Source organism: Aspergillus uvarum (assembly GCF_003184745.1).
Source record: "Aspergillus uvarum CBS 121591 unplaced genomic scaffold BO82scaffold_1, whole genome shotgun sequence".
NCBI classification, from domain to species: Eukaryota; Fungi; Ascomycota; class Eurotiomycetes; order Eurotiales; family Aspergillaceae; genus Aspergillus; species Aspergillus uvarum.
This window is the reverse complement of record NW_020291298.1, coordinates 239,997-260,528: the sequence shown is the minus strand read 5'-3', so window position 1 is coordinate 260,528 and position 20,532 is coordinate 239,997. Positions and strand designations below refer to the sequence as shown.

Genomic DNA, 20,532 nt, shown 5'->3' with positions numbered 1-20,532 from the left:
CCTGATCCCGTGACCTGCACTGCACCGCTGGCCGCTTCGCCCGCCGTATAAAATACGGTGTGAGTCACGTGGAATCTACAGAAGACACTCGACAATAACCACATAATCGGATCAAAATTCGTCATCTGGACGGTTTGTCAGTCTAGATTCTAAGAAGCTCACACCGGACGAGTCTGAGCTTTTTCTTTTTTGTTTTGGTGCTGCGAATACAAATAAAGGGGCAACACCCAGTGTGCGTGCGTGCCTTTGCTGCTGCTCCGTTGTCGGATCAATCTGACTCTGCACGCTGTCGTCGGGCCCAGACCGACTTTACATACCACTTCCACCTCCCAACGCTGACATCACTTGGGGATCTTGCACGGCAGTAGGGACGCTGGAAGTCTTTACTCTAGTCGAGAGCACTATAAGCTTTTCTACGTCGATACAAATACAAAATGTGTCGCTTTTTAGTAGGTCTAAGTCGCAGTCTGCTGCTTGCCTCCTATTTCTGTCGCAGCATGCTGACCGCTTCCCCATCAGGTATACAAAGGGCGCCATGAGATTCGTCTCAGCAAGCTGGTCACAGAACCCAGTCACTCCATCCTGACCCAGTCGTACGATTCGCGTCTCAGACTGGTACGTCTGCTTGCTTCTTGTTGTTGAATGAAAGAAAGCCCAGTCGCCCAGTCGCCCATTTGCCTACTTGCCTACTTGCCCCTCCCCCCCCAACTTCCCCCTCAATATCACCTCTAACCCAAAACCAGGACACCCGCCGCCCCGTAAACGGCGACGGCTTCGGGGTGGGTTTCTACACGGACCCGAAACTCGGGCCCGACCCATGCATCTTCACCTCGACGCTCCCCGCGTGGAACTGCGAGAACCTGGAGCGGCTGGCGTCAAAGACATGCTCGAACCTAATCTTCGCGCACGTGCGGGCGACGACGGAGGGGACGCTGTCGGACACGAACTGCCACCCGTTCCAGCACCGCACGCTGATGTGGATGCACAACGGCAACGTGGGCGGGTGGCACTACATCAAGCGGGCGCTGGCCGACTCGCTGGCCGACAAGTGGTACCTGGGGGTGAAGGGCGGCACGGACAGCGAGTGGGCGTTCGCGCTGTTTCTCGATCTCCTCGAGAAAGAAGGCGTCGATCCCAGCGCCGACCCCGGCCCGGAGGGGTTCGGCCCCGCGCTGCTGCGCCGCGTGATGGTCAAGACCATCGCGCAGATTAATGCGTTCATCAAAGACATTCCCCGCCGGCATGGCGGTGCTGTTGGGGAAGTCGAGACGCGCAGTTTGCTGAATTTCGCCGTCACTGATGGCCATACCGTCATCTGCACCCGGTATATCAGTAGTAAGACGGATGAGCCGGCCAGTCTGTATTTCTCGTCGGGCACCAAGTGGACCGAGGGCAAGGGGCAGGGCCATTTCAAGATGGAGCGGCATGACAAGGGGGCGGATATTGTGCTGGTCGCGAGTGAGCCGATTACGTTTGAGAGGCGTATGTTTTTGACTCCGCAAGAATGGGGATTGGAGTGGGTGTCCGTGGCTAATGCTGATTTTTGGTGTACAGACAACTGGGTCTCCGTGCCCGCCAATTCCATCGTCACCATCCACAAGCAGACCGTCATGCTGCACCCCATCATGGACGAGTTCTACGTCGAGGACTCCAACCAGGATCGCTCCTCCTGCTTCGCCGTCTCCAAGGGCCTGGTGAGCACCGCCCCGGGCACCACCGTGCAACCACAGAACGACGCCAAGGCGCCCGCCTTCGACATGACGCCTGCGAATCAGTGCGCCGTGTCGCATTGAGGGTGAGGTTTTGGACTTTCCGGGTTGTTTTTTTTTTTTTTTTTTTTTGACGTTTGGTGAAGAGGGTTAGCCGGGGTAGGACGTGTGAGGGCGGGAGTCATTGTTGGGTGTCGGAGTTGGTGAATTTGGCAATTCTTTGGGACTTGGCTTTTTGGGGGGGATCCTAATCCAGATGAATTGTAGACTCATCTTATATATCTGCAATTATGACACTGTCTTTTAATGAAATCTCAGTTAAACAAGACTATTACGATATAACAATGTTGCTATGCTAAGACGGAGACCATCGACACGAAAACTATGTACAGTACAGACCCAAAAAAGCGGCTCACGTATGAGCCAAAGACCACCGAAGAATCACAACACAAGAGACAACGTCAGACGTCCTCCCCGGAGATGTTCGCATGCTTGAAGTACTTCATCCCCACCCAGGCGACAACCACCCACACCCACGACATGACCGCGGTCAGGATGATCAAAGCCGGATAATACCCGACGATCGGCAGGGTGGGATCATCCTCCAGCTCCGGCGGCGCATACGGCGTCTCCCCAACATCCCACGCCCAGCTCCAGACCCCGAAGCAGCTCCCCATCCCCACGACGAACACCAGCCACGTCACAATCAGGATGATCCACCCCCACCACTCGGTCTCCGAGTAGTCCCACACCAGCTGCGAGCTGGCAGCCATATCCACCGCGTGCGTGGCCAGCGGCGACTTGGCCCGGTGCAGAGCCCGGTACGTCGGGTCCGTCTGCAGAGCGTAGTAGGTATCGGAGGGCGACGAGGCAGAGGGCAGGCGCAGGCCCGTCGCGCCGCTGGTGGCGGAGGACGAATGCAATGCGGGACTAGTGCTGCTGGCGCGCGGGAAGGAGATGATTTCTTCGTCGTCAGTCGTCATCATCTCATCGCCGACCCCAAGGAGGTTGTTTTTCGCCGGGATGGACATGCGATGCGTCGTCGTCGACGCCGCCGCCGGCCCGGCCGCCCGGGCGCGTTGCGGTGCATCCATCAGCGTCCATGCAGTATCCGTCTCATCTCCGTGTTGGGAGCCGAGGGTCCTGAGCGGCGTGTTTTCATCGTCGGTGCGCGACACAGAGTCGGCTAGATATCGCATTCGGGGGTTTGTGGAAGAGGAGGAGGGGGAGGCGGGTAAGGGGGTCGGTCCCGGTCGGGGTTCGCTCCCACTGCCGTCCCCTCGCAGGACATCGGCCGGGACCCTTGCGGTCTTCTTGTCTCGGTAGTCGAGTCGGGTGCCCAGGAGAGCCGTCTTGCGTAGCGAGCCCCGTCTCCGACGCGTCCGCCGATGCTGCTGGATTGCATTGGACATGGCCCGCCCGCCCCGTAAGCCGGAGCTGAGTTCGTCGCCGTCATCGCGCTCGAGGCCCGAATGGCTTCGCTCGGCCGTGTTCTGAGTCGCCTGGATCATTCGCAGGAAGGATAATCGGGACAGTAAGGAGCCGGAGGTGTTGCGCTTGTGGCCGCTGCTTGCGCTTCCCGAGCGCATGCGCCCTGCGAGCCGATCATTGTCGTCCAGCGAGAGTGCCGCACCGCTGCGATTGCCTGCATCTTCCATTGGCGCAGGCTGGGCGCGACTAACCAATCTTTAGCATGCCCACATCCAGTGTCCCGGTAGGAAAGTCGGCGAGGTTGTTCATCAGCTGTGGTGCAAGGATTCGTAGGAAAGGGAGGGGGAGAAGGAGGAAGTGGAAAGGGAAGACGTAGAGCAGAGAGTGAGGGAGAGGGAGAGGGAGAGGAAGAGGGGGCCGCAAGGCATCGATCGATCGGCCAAGCAGAAAAGGGTCCAGGCGGTGGGCGGATGGATTACTTCCAAGTTAGGTACGGTACGGTACCTGAGCAGCTGCCCTGCCGCCCCAGTCGGTTTCCTTCCTCCCCCGCAGCCCGTTCGGGGGGTTCTATTTTAGCATCAACTTCTTGCAATTTACATACTCATATTTACCCACAACAACTAATGCTTTAGCGACCCACGGTAAGCATCCAAAGCCCAGGTGGATACAGACAGAGGCTTACCTGTTCTTGGACTGCTCATAATGAATTCTAAAATCACCATACCATGCAGACACCTACAATTACGTAAACTGCGGGCAAACCCAACCATTACTCCAAGAAGGATCAGGAAATAGAAACAAATCCCAACAACATCAGCATGGGCTCCAGACTGGAAAATCATGTGGGCACGGTTTCAGAATACCAAGAGCCCGAAGTTGGATTTTGGACTGGAAAGAAAGTCACCTGAACAGATAATGGTATCACAAACTGGAAGGACTGTGCCGACCAACCCGGCCAGACGAGTACAAATCGACGAGCAGAAAAGAAGAAACCCGGTATAAATCGAAGAGCAACGATGCTCAAATGGCGACTCTCAGAATCGCAGGGAAAGCCCTCGCTTCCCGTGGACAAATAACAGAAGAAAGCAGAAAGCCATGATTCTCACAGCCCGAAAGCAGAGGATACCAGTCCTCAACAGGCTGTGCTTAATACATACTTATCGTACGACACCAGCGAGCTATTTATTCAATCGTAGACCAAAGAGAAAATGTCAGGAATAGAATGAGAATGGTCAGTACTTTTAGTTTAGTCCGCAGAACGCTTAAGTGAGAAGCCCAAGAAGCTTAGCCTTTGATCAAAGTTGCGCGCATTCGTTCAAAGAAGACAGCATATGGAAACTTGAGTCAACAAAGCGGAGTTGGGGTATTGGGTGTACGATAACACACAAATTTCATTTCAAAAAGAAGAATGGAGAATGGGAGATGCGCTTTAGAATCCACCTTGTAAGGGGCAGTCATGAAGAAAAGAAAGAAGAGAAGAGAAGAGAGAAAAAGAAAAGCAATGTTAAATGATGGAAAGACAGAAACAGCTGAAATGTAAAGTATTAGAGAGAAGGGAGGAAGGAAAGAAAGGGGCTGATGCTTAACGCTTTTGCCGGTACAGACCGCCGACTACCAGTGCTTGCGGGGCAGGCGACAGCATATATCGAGAACAGGCTACGCTTGATAGCCACCGAAGCCATTGCCAAAATTGGCGTTGTTTGGCTGGTTCCACCCAGAGGCTGGGGCACCTTGGCCGCGGCCGTATCCTGCGTTACCAGGAACTTGGCCATAGCCTTGAGCACCCATTCCGGATTGGTCCCATCCTCTACCGGCTGGGTTGGGGCCTGGAGCCAGAGAGTTAGCGGGAAACCCCACACTAGGGCGCAAACGAGCTACCTTGAGGGGTCATGGGTCCCCCAGGACCGCCGTACTGAGGAAAGTACGGAGTGGGACTAGAGTTGAAAGGTGAGCTGGCCTGCTGGCCAGAGAAGTTGTCGAATTGGCCAGTAGGGGGACGATCCTTGCCCCACTATATGGTCAATTAGCAACGAAACTAAGACACAGGGAGTGAGGAGGACATACGCTGCACTTCAGAGGGCGTCCGTTGACGTTGTAACCATTGAGTTGACAGATAGCCATGGCAGCATTTTCATGCGAGTCCATCTTGATGAATGCAAATCCACGGTCCGCCTGCAGACGAGTCTCGAGCACGTAGCCGAAGTTCTGGAAGAGTGGCACCAGGTCATTCTGCGTGGTGTAAGGGGTCAAGTTGCCCACGTAGCACGTGGTCTGCCACTGCGGGGTCTGTGAGACGACCATGTCGTAGCTCTGAATGCCGTGCGTAGGAAAGTTGTGGTGGCCATATTGCGTAGCAGGCGTCATGCCCATTGCGGCCATGGCCTGCTGCTGAGAGATCGAAGGTTGGCCCTTCTGGTTGGCCCAGTTGCAACGGATCGCACGAGAGCCCAGCCATTCTCCATCCATGGAGTTCAAAGCCTTGTCGGCATCGGAGCGGTCACGGAATGCAACAAACCCATAGCCTCGGGAGCGACCAGTTTTCATATCCCACATGACGCGAGCCTCCGACACGGAGCCGAAGGCAGAGAAGGCCTGCATCAGCACCTCGTCGTTGACTTCATTGCTCAGATCACCAACGAAGACGTGAAAATGGCCCGAGGTGTCCTCCTTGTTCGTAGTGTTGGATTGGTAGGCCCAGTTGACACGAATCTCCTGTAAAAGAGACAATATTGATTCAGTACCTGTCGAACCAACACCAAACAAGCCTAGGTGTACATACCGACTGATGGATACGGCGCCCGTTGAGTGTCTGCATAGCTCTCTCAGCAGCACCGGGGTCATCAAACTCGACAAAGCCGTAGTTGTTACCCTTGCTGTTGAACTTCTGTGACTGTCAGTAGGGAGGATGAGCGTGCTTCAATAAATAGTGGGGCATTAAGAATGCCAGAGGTCAGTGACGGTGTGGGGGGAAAAATACATACGTTCTTGTCGGGGATGATCTTGACGCTAACAACATGACCGGTAGTCTCAAAGATTTGTTTCAAGATATCCTCAGTCACTCGAGGATCAAGGCCACCGACATAAAGGGCCCTCTTGTTTGGCTCAGGGGCTGCCCGACGCACAAAGCCACCAGCGCTGGTCGGAGACATCATATTGCCAGACATCGGCGATGTGATAGCGGTCGGGATCGGATTGGTGTTTTGAGGGATTACCACGGGCGGGCGGGGAGGTGGTGGCATGTGGGAAGGATTGGCTTGACCGTTGCCCTGAGACGCATCGTACTGCTGGTTGGAGGCAACAGTGGAAGATTGGGGAGGAGGGGGGAGGGTGGTAGCGGTCGCAGCGGAGACGTTGTCGGCCATTGTTGACGGGGGGGGGGGAGAGTCACGAGATGGGACGAGAGAGGATCACGGAACAAACAAATGCAGAGCTGCAAGGCGGAACAGTCGATGAAAAGCGTTTGACGAAACCAGGGAGAATGAATATGCAATTTCTCGGTGACGGGACGATGCAGGGCGTTACGCAGTCAAAATTAGAGTAGGCGAAGGCGGCAGCAGACGCGGGGGGTGGGTTTCGACGTTGGCTGTGGTGGATGTTGATCGAAAAGGTCCAGGACAGAGTGGTGGTAAACGAGGACGGACAGGCGCTAAACTAGATCATCCAAAGACAAGCACAAAGTACGAGCAACTGATGTTGAATTGGACGATTGCCGTGCTAGTGAAACGAAGATGAGAGGTGTCGTGATGGACTAGACGATGCTGAAAAGCAAATAAGTGAGACCGGAGACGGTTTTCTCAACCACGACCCCAACCAGGCAGTGAGTCGGTCAAAAGTGGTGGAAACAGCTTTAAGCTCCCGAATGACAGCTGACGGGGAATGAGGAATGGAGAAGAGGAGGGAAAGCTGACAGCTGGAAGAAGGCAGAAATCAAATGAAAAATAAGGAAAGGAAAAGAAACACTGAGACAAAAGGGAAGAGAGACAGCAAGGACAGGTGGAAGAGGAAAGTGGATGAAAAGGAAGAAGGAAAATCAGAGGAAAAGAGGAAGAAGAGAGACAGTCGACCAGACAGACAGACAGGGGAAAAGCAGAGGGAAAGCTGCGATGATCTGAGCTGACGGGAAGTTTGGATGGATGGAGAACAAAACGAGGAGAGTGTTTGGAATGAATGGATGGGATGGGGTACGTACTGTAAGTGGTATGTATGTACATACAGTCGTTCAACTGGTCCAGTGGAGAGTGGTAGTCTGTCCTGGGAGTCGACCACGGTACGTACAGTACAGTCAGTCAGTCAGTAAGTTGACTGTACCTTAAGTTAGTCTAAGGTAGCAAGGCAACCTTGGAAGTCAACTGGTCTGGTCTGGCTGTAAGGTAGAGCCGCTCCGAGCTGGGGTGAGGGGCGCGCTAAGCCTCCCTGCGTTAGTCTCCTTGTGACGGGGCCCTCGCCTTTTTTTGTCCTCTACGGCTCTACCGCAGGCCGGCTAACTCACTCTTAGGCGCTTAACTTGCCCATCATCATTCTTAGCTTCTTCCTCCACTCTGCCCTCCTCCGCTTTACACCTCCTCCCCCGGGCTTGCGCCTACTCCTCCTTGCAAAAGTGCTATCACCTTCCTTAGTTCTCTTCCGATCTTACCTGAAGATACCATATCATCTGCAGTGACGCCTCTGGAATTCTCTTGGTTTCTATTCTTAGTCTCCTCCCTTGACTCCTCCCCCCCCCCTCCTCTTCCCTGTCACTTCCACGCGGACCTCGGTCCAAGTCATTCAATTGGCTCTCGGGCCCGCCGTACAGGGAGTATAATCCCTCACGGCGTCGCCAAAAGTCCCCGGCTGAATCACATCTCGTAGTGGTTTCAGATCGTGTTCTATCGCGGCCCATCACACATCCCAACTGACCTCGACACATCAACAAGTCAGCGTGGTCTATTGTCAACAGCTTTCTTACTAGCACGAATAGGTCGCAAACAGCAGCGTAATCATGGCCGCGACCAATTTTGCAAACCCCAAATCCCTGGATGTATTAACATCCACGGTGAACCAGACGGTAGTACATCCGAGCCCAGTTGTTTCTCGTCCAAGTGACCTCTGACAACTCATAGCTCATCGATACGGCCCGGTTCTTCAACTCGCATGAGAAGATGCAGTACAGGGCACAGCTCAAACGCTCAATCCCCGTCGCTCACGAGCAGTTCCAGACCGCTTTGGACAGCCTATCGGAGCAGATAGTAAGAACCATTGCCATCTTGTTCGGTGCCTGAGTTTGGACTGACTCCGAGCAGTATATTGCCAAGGCGTTCTTGGAGCGAGACTATGAGGCAATCAAAGCGCGAAAAGCTGCACTCCATTCTGCCCAGGACTCCGTGATGGAGGATGCGGCCGTGAAGCCAGAGCCAGAAACGGCTCCCCAGCCTCAGGAAACCCCCGCCGTAGCCACGAATGCAGACACAATAAAAGCCGAACCCGCAGAAGTTGAGCCTGCATTGAAGCCGCAGATTGAGCAGGATGTCGTAAAACAAGGCTCGGCTGATCAACCGGTCAAGGAAGACCAAACCGACAACAGAGCTACTGTCCCTGCCGTCTCCGGACAACCTTTCACCGGCCCGGACGAACTCAACTTCGACTCAATGCTCAACAACAATCCCGGGCCCAACGATTTCGACCTGAATCTTGACTTTGGCGATGACGCAGTTGGCAATGATGATTTTCTCGCCGGCTCCCACCTGGTTCCTGCCGGTTCGGGCAATGAAGGCAACGATACGTCTAGCAACACCGCGGCTGGCTTAGTGGGCACTGATAGCTTGAACACTGCTGTGCCTACGGGTGGAGATGCGTTTGACTTGGAACTGCAGAAAGCTGAGGCGTTCTCTACCCAGGTTGGCAGTCTGACGGGACAACAGTTGGACGGCCAAGGTGGGGGAACCCTCGAAGATGTTATGGGACCGGGAGAGTCCAGCTTCGATGATTTATTCATGGAGAATGATACCTTCGGAGGAGACGGTACCGGGGACCCGAATTTACTGGAGGGTGATGGTTTAGTGGATATCAACGAACTTGACGATAGCTGGTTTACATGATCACCTGGGCAGTGGCCGCTGGATACGTACGGCTCGGGATGCGATTCATGGGTGACGACACTGTGCGTTGGGATCACGAAGTACAGAGAGTTTTATTTAGGAGCGTCCCCTACAAATTCGGGTAATAAGCTAAGCCGAACGGAGTCTGTTCTCCAGTCCCAAACCCTTACTCATTACCCCGGCTGGAACCCATCCGAAGTGTCAGGTCCATTGCTGTCTCCTACCGAACAGCCAATCGGTAGTAAAGTGATCCACCCTGTAAGGGGGCCCGGTACCTACCTGACGGTCCTCACTACTGACTCCGCGATGACGCAAGGTACGTCTGAGGTGGGCGCAAAAGCTAATCTCCGTTCCAAATTGACAGCCCGATGCTCCACGCCCCAGGTGGATTGGCTTTGCTGCGTCTTCGGTGGTCTTGGTATGCAGCTAAGCAATGCTTGGTTCCTAAATAGACTACGGGGGAATGCTACGAACTGGTTCTCCGTTCGGCAATCATTTCAATGGTGCGGGCGTTCCCTAAAGCAGAAACTCTGACCAATTATGTCGAAAATCTTTGCTAGCTGTAGTCTCCTCAAGAATGTACCAAGTGCCGTACCCGGCTATCCACACACCCACAGGGACATTTGAAGTCAGAATATCAGCCACCTCATGGTTACAAGGTGATGATGATGGTGATGGCGGCGATGATGTCATGACCTATCGGCCTATAGGAATTGTCGTTGCAACGGACAACACATCTTGAACCACGCGACGGCTGATAAGAATCCCACCATGTCATGTTGATGTTTTTTTTATGGAAGTAGGTGGAATGGAGCGGCTGGGCCGATCGCGATAGCATATTGTCAACTCATACGTGCATGTCAAGCCACAGACGACAGACGTCTTGCCGTCATCTCCACCGGGATTGACATGTGTGAACTTGCGGGGATAAATATCTTGCCGTTTTTGAGCCGACCATCCGATCAAAGATGTAGGGGTAGTAGAGTTGTTGAGTATACACAATTTACCGGTAATCACGGCTCGGTAGGGTTCGGCTTTGCCAGAAGGAGGGCAGGGATGGTGGCGACGGCACTGTTGTTCAGCTATTGCGAAGTCGGAGAGCGGAAGTATTGCCGGGGGTCAGACCATGGATCTTCAAATAGACTTCTTCATCGTCTCCTCGGTCGGAAGCGATCTTCGGTAATAGCCAAAAACAACCCAACGGAATGGAATCTTTCAACCCATATGCCTCATTCCACTTGTACGAACACCCATTGCATTACACTGGAGGATGAGGAGCGATAGAGCGAGGTGTGAGGGCGGGGAGGGGGCCAGGGCAGGTGGAAAGGCAAGAAGTGCACGTACTGAGGATCACGTACTGAGGATCTTCTCATCTTCTCCCCACTGCCGCCCGACCCGATGATATCACCACACCGCCCTGCTCCTGCCAGCCAAGGATCCCCCGCATTGACAATCAGACACATTGTTCTCCCTCTTTCTTCTTTTCTCATTCATTCTTCGCTCTCAAGCCCTTTCAGGCAGTCAGGCAGCACCTTTTTCAACGATCCTCAGCCGCTCCTCAAATCACAAAGTACTCGTGTATCCGGGCATGTGGATCTACCTGCCCACCATGAAGCGGCACAACAGGGATTGGCTTTTCTGCCTTCTGATGATGAAGTCAAAGAGCGAGCATTAAGTGGTCATCTTATGCTGACCGTGCTTGGCCGGGTGGAAGGCTGTGCCGGACTACCCGTCAACACTACTGGGCTAGACTAGGCTTCCAGGTAAGCTGGGCATCAGATTGACTCCAGTGGTCGCGATAGTCAGTCACTTCCTTAGTCAAGTTATGAGTAACTTGACTAGTGATTAGTGTCAGTGTCAGTGTCTATAGACACTGAAACAGATGGACGTCAGACGTCACTGCCGCTTCATGCATGTGGTTCGAGACCTCACCCACTAGTAGGTGTAGTAGTCGCATACGTGAGGAGACCCCCGAAACTCGGCTTTCCCCTCTCTTGCCATTCACATGAAGCATCAGTCAGTCAGTCAGTCAGTCAGTCATCTTACCACGTAACCCGACAGAGCGTATTTGTTGTCCAAGAAGTAGAGTAAGATACGAGGTCGATCCGGGGGAACGAGGAGGTACAGTGCACCACAGTACTACAGCCTCCCGCATCAGCTGATTGAAACATGCTACCGATGCTCTGGCCGTGGAGCTGGCGGAAGTGCATGAAGAATTGTGAATTCATGGTTCAAGTTGATGTATCCGTTGGAGACCTACTAAACGAGACGTAAAGAGAGAAAAAAAAAGCCTCCCAACCAGTTCAGGCAAGTCTCAGGTCTAGTAATGCGGATCACCGGATAGGACTTGAGCCTACCAGTTTTTTTCTCCTCCGCGTCATCGTTCTTCTGGACAGATGGTCTGTCTCTGTCTACTTGGTCAAATTTATTTAATAAGGATCTTGTGCCCAAGGAACGTTACCCGCACCGCCTCATTCTGGACTTGTCGTATTTTGTCATTGATCCTCGCGCTGACCGAACGACGACGACGAGGCGAGGCGATATTATACCATTGCACTATTGTACTATTGCACTATTTCTGATCACTGCCCTCTCGACCCCCGTCGCACCCCCGCATTATTATCATTCTCGGCGCTTCTGGCCTTGTCCTGCCTGTCTTCACTTGCTGAAAGCGGTTGAGACCCTTTCTTCATTCTTCTTGGGGGCTCCTTTTATTTTCGCACTCTCTCCACGTTCCACCTCCCCAAGATTTCGTATCCGTGCCCATCGAATCTCCGATCCATTCACTACCTTACTATTGATTGCGGCTGCGGTGTGCGTGTACCAACCACGATTTGCAAAGAGACACATCGACACATCAACACATCGCTCCTTGCCGGCGTGTCGATCATCGCCCGAACCTAGAAAAGATCCCAAACGACCACTCCCCCGAAAGGAGACAACGCCCCAAACGAATTGATTATTATTATTTTTGACGAGTGCGAGGCAGAAAAAAAAAAGCCAAAAAAAGAGACCCCAATATCCACTGGTCGCACGACTACGTGCATTGGCTCTGTGCGTCAAACACTGGCTCTGCGACTAATTCTAATTTTCCCTATCCTATAATCCTCACTGCTGTTGCTGGGATTTGACTAGTATATTGCCTTTTTCTCCCTCTCTTTAAAGAGTAAGTCCCTTTTCTTTTTCCAGAGTCAAAACGTGCTTACTTCTCTCTTTTTCGCTTTACCCTTTTGCCTCCTGCTACATTCTTCCTCCTCTTCTTCCAATTCACACTTCAGTGTGCATCCTGTCCTTCTTGTTCCTTCTCTCCCTCCCTCACTCTCTCCATACTTCCGTCTTCCGCCACTACCCATTTGGAAGAGGCACATTTCTTCCACCCTCCTCTACACATATTGAAAGCCACGATTCGATTGTCGCAAGATCTTGGCCTACCCATCACTCATCATCTCAAACCTGCTTGCGCCTTACACAACCACAAAGAATGCAGCCTGTTGATTGGCGTTGTTCTTGTGCACAACAATGACGGCTCACGTTTCTCCTCTCCCACAGGTTCTTCTGGGGTCGGTTACTAGTCCCGGTGGTACAAATACTCAATTCCCCGACGGAGTGTCCGAGTCAACTCCGTTTCACGTGAGATCCGATCGGCGGCTTTCACTCGAGACATCGACACTTGCTAGCGATACTAGTTCCACTGTCGGGCAACCACCGGCCAGACGAGGCTTCCGTCGTCGCGCCTCGATCCTCAAGAAATTGGCGGGTCCGCGGGAAAACGCAAAGCGTCTGTTCCGCTTGGGGTCCCTGATCCACTCTGCGCCCTCCATTACGCCACCGTCCGCTTCCTCCCCTCCTCTACCTCCTCCTCCTCCTTCTCCTCCTCCTCCAATGACTCAAACGCATTCCCGTCGCCCCGTGTCTGAGCTCGTTTTGAATCCCAACGATGCCACAATGCTCACCGCTTCGGGACTAAGAGTTGGCCGATTACGCTCGCATTCTTCCTCCACGGTCTCGTCCACCCAACCTTATCCGGCTTCCGCTCATTCCATCCCGTCTTCCGATCCGGCCGTGCCGTTCCCTCCGCTGCGCAACGAGAAGATAGTCGCGACAGGAAGTGGGATTTCCGTGGGCATTGCACTCACTGAGCCAGTGCTATATCTGCAAGGATATGATCAGAATGACCCCAGTACTAAGAAGTCGGCCATTCTTCGCGGGCAGTTGCATCTGAAAATCACCAAAAGCGTCAAGGTGAAGAAGATCTCGATCTGTTTCCGTGGACATGCGCAGACCGATTGGCCAGACGGTAACTCTTTCCCTCCTCGTCTCTCATTCCTACGCGGATCAACTGACAACTTGTTGCGTTGACAGGTATCCCGCCCAAGAAAGTTCACTTTCACGATAAAAAGGACCTCGTCACACATGGAGTAATGTACTTCAACCATGGCGATACGGCACTGATGCAGAATGATTACGGTGCGCATTTCTATCAGCACGCTAAGCCGGTAACTTCTGTGACGGGCAAGGAGGGTCCGACACTCATCACTCGGGAGCTGCTCTCCAAGACCGGATCCTCAACCTCGTTAAGCCACACCGGCCAGTTTTCTGCCAAGGACCTCAAGCGACTATCCCTGAATTCCAACCACTCTCGGAGTTTTGGTAAGAATGATTCGCCACCTCCGCCGGTCCATCCGCCCCGCAACTACCGCCTGTTCCCCGTGGGCGATTACCTCTACAGTTTCGAATTCCCGATCGATGGTTCTCTCCCAGAGACAATCAAGACCGACCTGGGATTCGTTCAGTACGACCTTGAGGCGATCGTTGAAAGAGCCGGTGCCTTCCGGCCCAATTTGCTGGGCAGCCTAGAGGTTCCGGTGATCCGCACACCGGCGGAAGGCTCGCTGGAGCAGGTCGAACCGATCGCAATTTCGCGAAACTGGGAAGATCAGCTGCACTATGACATTGTGATCTCCGGGAAATCATTCCCTCTAGGATCGCAAGTCCCTATCGCTTTTAAGCTGACTCCACTGGCCAAAGTCGAGTGCCATCGGATCAAGGTCTATGTGACGGAGAATATTCAACACTGGACCGCAGACAAAAGTGTGCATCGTTTTCAACCGGCGAAGAAAGTTCTCCTGTTTGAAAAACGAGCCGACTCTGCCAGCACCAGTACCTATCCGGGAAGCTCGATGCGAGTCACAGCAGGTGGTGGCATTGACTGGGACCAGCGCGCAGCAGCTGCTCGGGGTCAGGAGGTGGTGGATCGAAACCGAACCAACCTTCTTGGCAATCTGTCTAGCGACTCAGGAGTTGGTCCGACCGAGATGGAATTCAATGTCCAGTTGCCGAGTTGTCAAGAAATGCGCAACCGGGACGAGTCTCAGCGACTACACTTCGATACTACGTACGAGAATATTCAAATAAATCACTGGATCAAGGTAAGATATTTCCATGCTGATTGGCAATATTCGCAATCTAATATACAATTCAGATTGTTTTACGCCTCTCCAAGGTCGATGAGAGAGACCCCGGCAAGCGGAGACACTTCGAAATCTCCATCGATTCTCCGTTCCACCTGCTATCGTGCAAGGCCACGCAGGCCAACATCTACCTTCCGGCATACACCTCGCCGGAGTCGGAGCCAACCCCACAGGCACAGGAGTTCGAGTGCGGTTGTCCTGGCGCACCCCTGATTAACCGGGCGGGTTCCAGCCGACAATCGCTTTCCTCCTCCGACCGAGATGAGCGATCCAATGGAGGCGCCGTTACGAGAAGCTTCACCAACAGCTCCGGAGGCTTGACTCGGCCACCACAGGTGCATCTGGCCGATGAACCGGTCGACCGCCCACCGCGCCCCATGCATCTCCTCCGCGCGCCATCCTTTGCACCTCCTGCCTTCGAGGAGCTCGAGCCACCGCCGCCTCTCATCACTCCTCCCCCAGAGTACAATACCATCGTTGGAGACAATGATCGAGAGGCCGTGTTGCAGGATTACTTCTCGCGCTTGTCATTCTATGAGGAGCACGCCGATGACGATCGGGGCCTGGGGCGTGTCGATGTACCTCTGACTCCTGGAGGCCGTGTGAACCGCAGCATGGACGTTCCACGCGACTGGGTGCGCCTGGAATAGAAAGTTACCTCCCAGCCCCTGACAGGCTGGGTCTTTTATGTCCCGATGACATTGGAATAGACCTCACGACGTTTATGCTTTTTTTTTGTCTATCTTATCGAGCTTACAGGAAAGGATTGGAGTTGACGAATCACTGAAAGATACCCTCTGCACATATGGAGGCATGTAAGGTGACTTCCACGATGAACATGTGTCAAGCTTACCTTTTGAGTTTCTGGGAAGGGGCGCAGATGGACTGGATATATGGTCGGCGCCTGTACTACCTTGATTGCATTACCTCGAGCGATCATTTCTTTTCTTTTTTTTTTTTTCTCATCATCAATTTCTTGACCATATGAACACTTTTATCAGCATGATTACATTTGTTTTTAGATACCACCCTTCAGAAGTTCGGTCTGAAAGAACACAAGATGCGATGGCTTATTGTCGTCGCAACGCATCACACATTTCTCCATGGCTTCTGCATGGCTTCACACATAGTAAAAACCTGGACCCACCGACCAATCGATGGGGATCCCTTACAGACATAGTAGGACTACTGGTCGTGCTATTAAGCGCTTGCAGATGCGTAGATGAATTAGCTTCGATATAGGCAGCAAGGCAGCAAGGCCGCAGGCGTGACAGGTGATAAGGCGCAGAAGGTGCGGGTGGAGGAGGGACTTTGGACATTCATGGATTTAACCTCAAGTCGCATGGAGCTGCCTTTTTTGGGTCGATCTGTGGCGCTTTCCGCCGCCAACTGTTCTGGCCTTTTTTTTATCGGCCTCTGCCGTCATTCTGCCTTGTTCGTACAGTACATCTATCCATCCATCTATCTTCCTATCTTTTCCTCCCTCTTCATTCTATTCAAATTCAATTGATCTTTTCTTTCCCATCTTGCAAAGATTCAGAGATTCGAACAACTTCCCATCTCAAAGGCGCACCACAAATCTGTCGAGTCCAGGTCACAAGACATTGGGCAAGCGCGCATTGTTACACCGAGCCAGGTAGTTCGTTGGTTGTCTGCAGATTTTCTACTGCGCTGCAGGTGCTGAGTCAAATCTATCCGTTCTCTTGCTCATTCATTGAACTATCATCACCTCGCCTCGGCTCGCCTCTGCCCAATCCCTACATAAGCTTACCTATTACCGGAACTCTACGCTGCAAGCAGCTTTGGAAGCACCCAACGTTAACATGGCTATTGAAGTTGTCCCCCTCACAGAGGCCGACATCCCCGACGCTATCGAAATTATCCAATCGGCCTTCGCAGAGGACCCATATTTCAAATGGGTGTTCGATGCTGCCAACGTAAGTTTGCATTTCCCCGACCCATCTCCTACCTTCTTGACTTTGATGCGCAAGGGTTCTTCAACCCCCCCCCCACAGAGGATAATCTTTGGGAATGATAACCAATAAAAAGAGCAACCAAAGCTAATCGGTCTCCTCCTGACGCGGGTCGCGTGGGGTTTCTCCCCGACCAACGTTGCTCGTCAGGTGAGGTCACTCCAATGCACAATAGTTCAATAAAGAGCGAAACCATGACTCCCTCGCCGTCCGATGCCGTTGGGGCATCAACAACGCCATCTTTCAAGTCGCCAAGGAGACAGCGCATGACGACACGGGCGATGCGACCGGCGACCGAACGGCCACCTCGCGTGTCGTGGGTGTCTCCTGCTGGCTTCCGCCCCATTCACCCTCGGAGCCCGAGAGCTGGTATACCTGGTCGCAGGGGTGGTTGCTCACTGCTCGCCAGGCATTGAACAACCTGCGCCATTGGGGCCGCGGTGGGCTGCGCACGAATCGCTATTGGATCTGGAAGGCCCGTCAGCATGAGGCCCAGAGCCAGATCTGGGACGACCCCAAGGGGTATTATTTCTGTAATATCGTGGCCGTCCGGCCGGGCACGCAGGGGAAAGGTATTGGTCGGAAGCTCTTTGAGGCAGTGACGGATAAGGCGGACCAGGAGGGGGTCAAATGCTACCTGGAGAGCTCGCGGAATGAGCCCAACGTTCAGATTTACGAGAAGATGGGATTCGAGATGAAAAAAGAGATGGAGTGTAGGGATGGGGAGGATGTGTGCATGGTGAGTGGACATTCAATTGTCCCATTATTGGGGCGGAATCGGCGGTGGTGGGGTGTGTGTGTTTATGCCTGCTGATCTCATGTCTAGCTCTATTGTATGGTGCGCAAGCCGAGGTCGAAATATTGAAGAAAAGCGACAACGGCAAGGAGGCGGAGTTGAATTCCACCCACACCCACAGCGTTTGCTTATCTTACACGCGATGGCGCAGCACAAATCGTATTATGTACAGTACTAAACGCAACTAGATTACTATGGATGGAACCACTGCCTACTAATCAACGAACGCATGTTCTTGTTCAACTGAGACATGAACGTGGCTTTGCGACCGCAAAAGTTGTTGGTCTGACTCAAGAAGCTTAGTCTAGTGCCAGGCTTCCGGCATAGACTGCATGAACCGGCATCGTCTCAACTCCTTCTTTTCGTTCCATGTGAATTCGTTTCGATGGGGCAACCCCTTCTTGGGTTTTTTAGTGAAAACGGCGAACCGTTTGGTCGGGGAGCCACTGACAAAACCGAAACCCGGGGTAGTTACAGTATGTTTACACGCTTGAAACTTGGTTGCCACTGCAGGCGGTGTGATTCTCTGCACAACACCATGTGCGATGGCTGACCACTACATGATAGAAACTAACATCACATATCATATGTCATATACTGACAGATTACTCTGACAGAACCTGATAGACACCCAAAGTAGCTTCTTCAGCCATCGGATCTGCAGGGTTACTGCGTATGGCCGTCATTGCCGGTGGTCCGAGCCCCCGGGTTAGTATACTAAAGTATACGAGTCAGACACAATCCGTCGTTTCACCAGCTCCCAGTAGTACATCTTCTGACTATCTTTGGACCGAATGCCTGGCCTAGACCACGTCAGGGGCCGAGAAAAGGCTTTTTCGTAGGCCGACTGTCTCATCTTGATTACATGCACAAAGGTTAAAAGTGATACGTAAATTCTGCAACATGATACCACGCAACTCAACTTCCCAGTTTCAAGCCAAACCTTCCCCCTCTTTTGCTGAGACCTGTTGACCTTCGCTAACTCAGACCGAAGCACCGTGATATATCCTGCCGCCGTTCGCTGGGTTGAAATACTGTGATATATCAAGCTGGATCGAGTGTCCAAGCCACTGACGCTTCTCTTCAACTCGTTCTTCTTGCTCTGCGCAGCTGGTCTGTTGGCTTTTTCTTTCCTTCTTCATCCTGAAGATATCCACTCGTTTTGAGCGATTCATGAATGAACACTGAGCCCTGGTGGTTAACGACACTTACGAATGCCTTTTGCCTCGGTCTCGCGACGAACGCGTCTGTCACACATTCTTTTCCAGCCATTTATGCGCAGCATCCAGAAACGAAGCCATGCTCTCTCACTATCAGGACGGGTCGGACTGGCCCTGGGTCTCTTGGGTAAGCCGCACTGATCGACTGAAGGAATTGCTCCGAACCTTAAGCACTGACTACCGGTATGGAGCACAGCGGCCCTTATGCTAGGCGTTCTTCTCACAACGTGGGTTGTGTTGCGAGTCAAGCGCGGGCCGGGCGTCACCCTTCGAACCCTGTTCAACCGCCAACCGATTCCTGCCCGGAGACCTGAAAGCGACCCCTCTGACCCAGAGGCCGCAAAGTCCCTAGACGACCTTGGCCGTCAAGACGGCTCTCCACAGAACTCCTCCCCTCGTCGCATATCCAATGTCTCTCCCCGCCGAATCTCGCAGCGCATGTCTCAGCACGGATATATGAGCCTCCACGAGAAGACAACCAACTCCCCAACGACCACCATCCACACCGCACCAGCAGCAGCAAACCATCCTCAGTTGTCCACCAAAACGGGGAGCCCAATAATCCCGCTGCGCCCGATAGCACGGTTGGGTCCGGTTCGCACCATGTCCGAGGCGGACATCCAGCGCGTACCCCCGCCCTCACCCCTTCGGCATGCCGCTGTCGCCGCTGTCGCCGGGCTGCGCACGAGCACTCGATCCGCGGGCACGGGCACGGGTACTGCGCCCCAGGCGATCCACCCGCCGTCGTGGAATATGCCCTGGAAGGACGAGGAGTTCTATGTCCCTGATAGCCCGGAGGACCATATCATTGTTCTGCCCTCGCCACGTGATTTGAAGACGTTCCGATTGACACTGCATGCTTGATGGGATGGTCCTGCTCTGGGCTTGGGGTTGGGGGGATTGAGAATCGAAAAGGTAATGTATAGTGTGTGAGGTCCGTGATCGGGGATGACTATGCTATGTATGAAGTGGTAATGTCTATGATGGTGTACTTATTAGGGACATGTAATGATTATGACTGACTATATTTATTGAGTGCATTGGGTTGCTGATGATTGTCACTGTGGCGTGAGTTATATGTTTATAGCAATCGTTGTATTTAGCTACTTAGTTCCAATCAGTTCTGGCTTCCTTCCTGGCAAGGCGTCAATTGATCTATATTCTTTACATGTATATGTACACGAAGATCTAGGTGACTGCAGGTCATGGCTCGTCCCTGCTGAATGGTGTTTTGTGTTTGATTGAGCTAGAAGTTGGATCTGCAACCTACAGCGACGATCTACACAAACTTACTTCATCGCGTAAGTACAGTACATTGGCGTCGGCTGCAGAGTCTTACGTACTTGGGAATCCACTTCAAGAAGAAGTCAATCGGATCTTTTCTCTCCTCAACAGGCCAAGACCATTCCTTCGAAGGGATTCTCAAACAATCGAGTATTCCCACCACCGACGACTCCCTTATTTCACAGCCACGTACACTCCGGAATTGTCCTCTCTGGCAAACGATCATCGGCCCCCCTGAAGCATGGGCCTGTTTGGAATCTTCTTTGTTGATCCGGAGTGTCGGGTTGAGATCGGTTTCAGGGTGGAGGATGGAGGGTGGGTGGGTACCCACTTGGTTCCGAGTTAGTTGATGTTCGATGTTCTGGAATAAGGTGGAGCGGTGTGAGTTTTGGTTTACTCATTGTGGATGGTGTTTGGGCTTGTGGTCGGGTCTTAGGATACATGTGTATGGGCTGGGTTGAGTGGGACTGGGATGCTGGGTGATGTTTACATGGTAGCGGTAGTCTTGGGTCTACTAGTAAGTTGAGTTAGCTTTCGACATAGCAAGCGTATAGTTACTGTGCTAATTGGTTCT

General features: G+C 53.0%; 7 protein-coding genes across 7 annotated transcripts; 6 read left to right on the top strand and 1 right to left on the bottom strand.

The window, feature by feature from the left end:
* The first annotated feature begins 132 nt into the window (after positions 1 to 132).
* Positions 133 to 1,841, top strand: BO82DRAFT_349606 (glutamine amidotransferase subunit DUG3). Its single transcript, XM_025633913.1, has 4 exons — positions 133 to 449; positions 520 to 615; positions 744 to 1,482; positions 1,555 to 1,841. Exons 1-4 carry the CDS (start codon positions 435 to 437, stop codon positions 1,791 to 1,793), a joined length of 1,089 nt encoding a protein of 362 aa, XP_025497276.1. The 5' UTR covers positions 133 to 434; the 3' UTR covers positions 1,794 to 1,841.
* Positions 1,842 to 2,170: 329 nt separating this feature from the next.
* Positions 2,171 to 6,502, bottom strand: BO82DRAFT_370359 (uncharacterized protein; the record flags this gene model as incomplete). The annotated part of the gene is made up of 7 exons (XM_025637206.1): positions 2,171 to 3,376; positions 3,756 to 3,766; positions 4,814 to 4,966; positions 5,019 to 5,151; positions 5,205 to 5,852; positions 5,920 to 6,024; positions 6,122 to 6,502. 7 exons carry the CDS (start codon positions 6,500 to 6,502, stop codon positions 2,171 to 2,173), a joined length of 2,637 nt encoding a protein of 878 aa, XP_025497275.1.
* Positions 6,503 to 8,118: 1,616 nt separating this feature from the next.
* Positions 8,119 to 9,214, top strand: BO82DRAFT_397003 (uncharacterized protein; the record flags this gene model as incomplete). The annotated part of the gene is made up of 3 exons (XM_025638886.1): positions 8,119 to 8,187; positions 8,240 to 8,365; positions 8,420 to 9,214. The coding sequence occupies 3 exons, from the start codon at positions 8,119 to 8,121 to the stop codon at positions 9,212 to 9,214; spliced, it is 990 nt and encodes a 329-aa protein (XP_025497274.1).
* Positions 9,215 to 10,408: 1,194 nt separating this feature from the next.
* BO82DRAFT_349603 (uncharacterized protein) lies at positions 10,409 to 11,448 on the top strand (the record flags this gene model as incomplete). Its single annotated transcript, XM_025633912.1, has 1 exon — positions 10,409 to 11,448. A coding segment is annotated over exon 1 (352 nt), but the record flags the coding sequence as incomplete, so codon positions are not given.
* Positions 11,449 to 12,399: 951 nt separating this feature from the next.
* On the top strand, positions 12,400 to 15,502 carry BO82DRAFT_2655 (arrestin C-terminal domain-containing protein). Its single transcript, XM_025630950.1, has 3 exons — positions 12,400 to 13,511; positions 13,577 to 14,643; positions 14,697 to 15,502. The coding sequence occupies exons 1-3, from the start codon at positions 12,734 to 12,736 to the stop codon at positions 15,333 to 15,335; spliced, it is 2,484 nt and encodes an 827-aa protein (XP_025497272.1). The 5' UTR covers positions 12,400 to 12,733; the 3' UTR covers positions 15,336 to 15,502.
* Positions 15,503 to 16,144: 642 nt separating this feature from the next.
* BO82DRAFT_349600 (GNAT family N-acetyltransferase) lies at positions 16,145 to 17,965 on the top strand. The gene is made up of 3 exons (XM_025633911.1): positions 16,145 to 16,622; positions 16,834 to 17,397; positions 17,485 to 17,965. Exons 1-3 carry the CDS (start codon positions 16,509 to 16,511, stop codon positions 17,521 to 17,523), a joined length of 717 nt encoding a protein of 238 aa, XP_025497271.1. The 5' UTR covers positions 16,145 to 16,508; the 3' UTR covers positions 17,524 to 17,965.
* A 292-nt stretch (positions 17,966 to 18,257) lies between these two features.
* On the top strand, positions 18,258 to 19,810 carry BO82DRAFT_349599 (uncharacterized protein). Its single transcript, XM_025633910.1, has 2 exons — positions 18,258 to 18,801; positions 18,871 to 19,810. The coding sequence occupies exons 1-2, from the start codon at positions 18,729 to 18,731 to the stop codon at positions 19,536 to 19,538; spliced, it is 741 nt and encodes a 246-aa protein (XP_025497270.1). The 5' UTR covers positions 18,258 to 18,728; the 3' UTR covers positions 19,539 to 19,810.
* Positions 19,811 to 20,532: the final 722 nt, after the last annotated feature.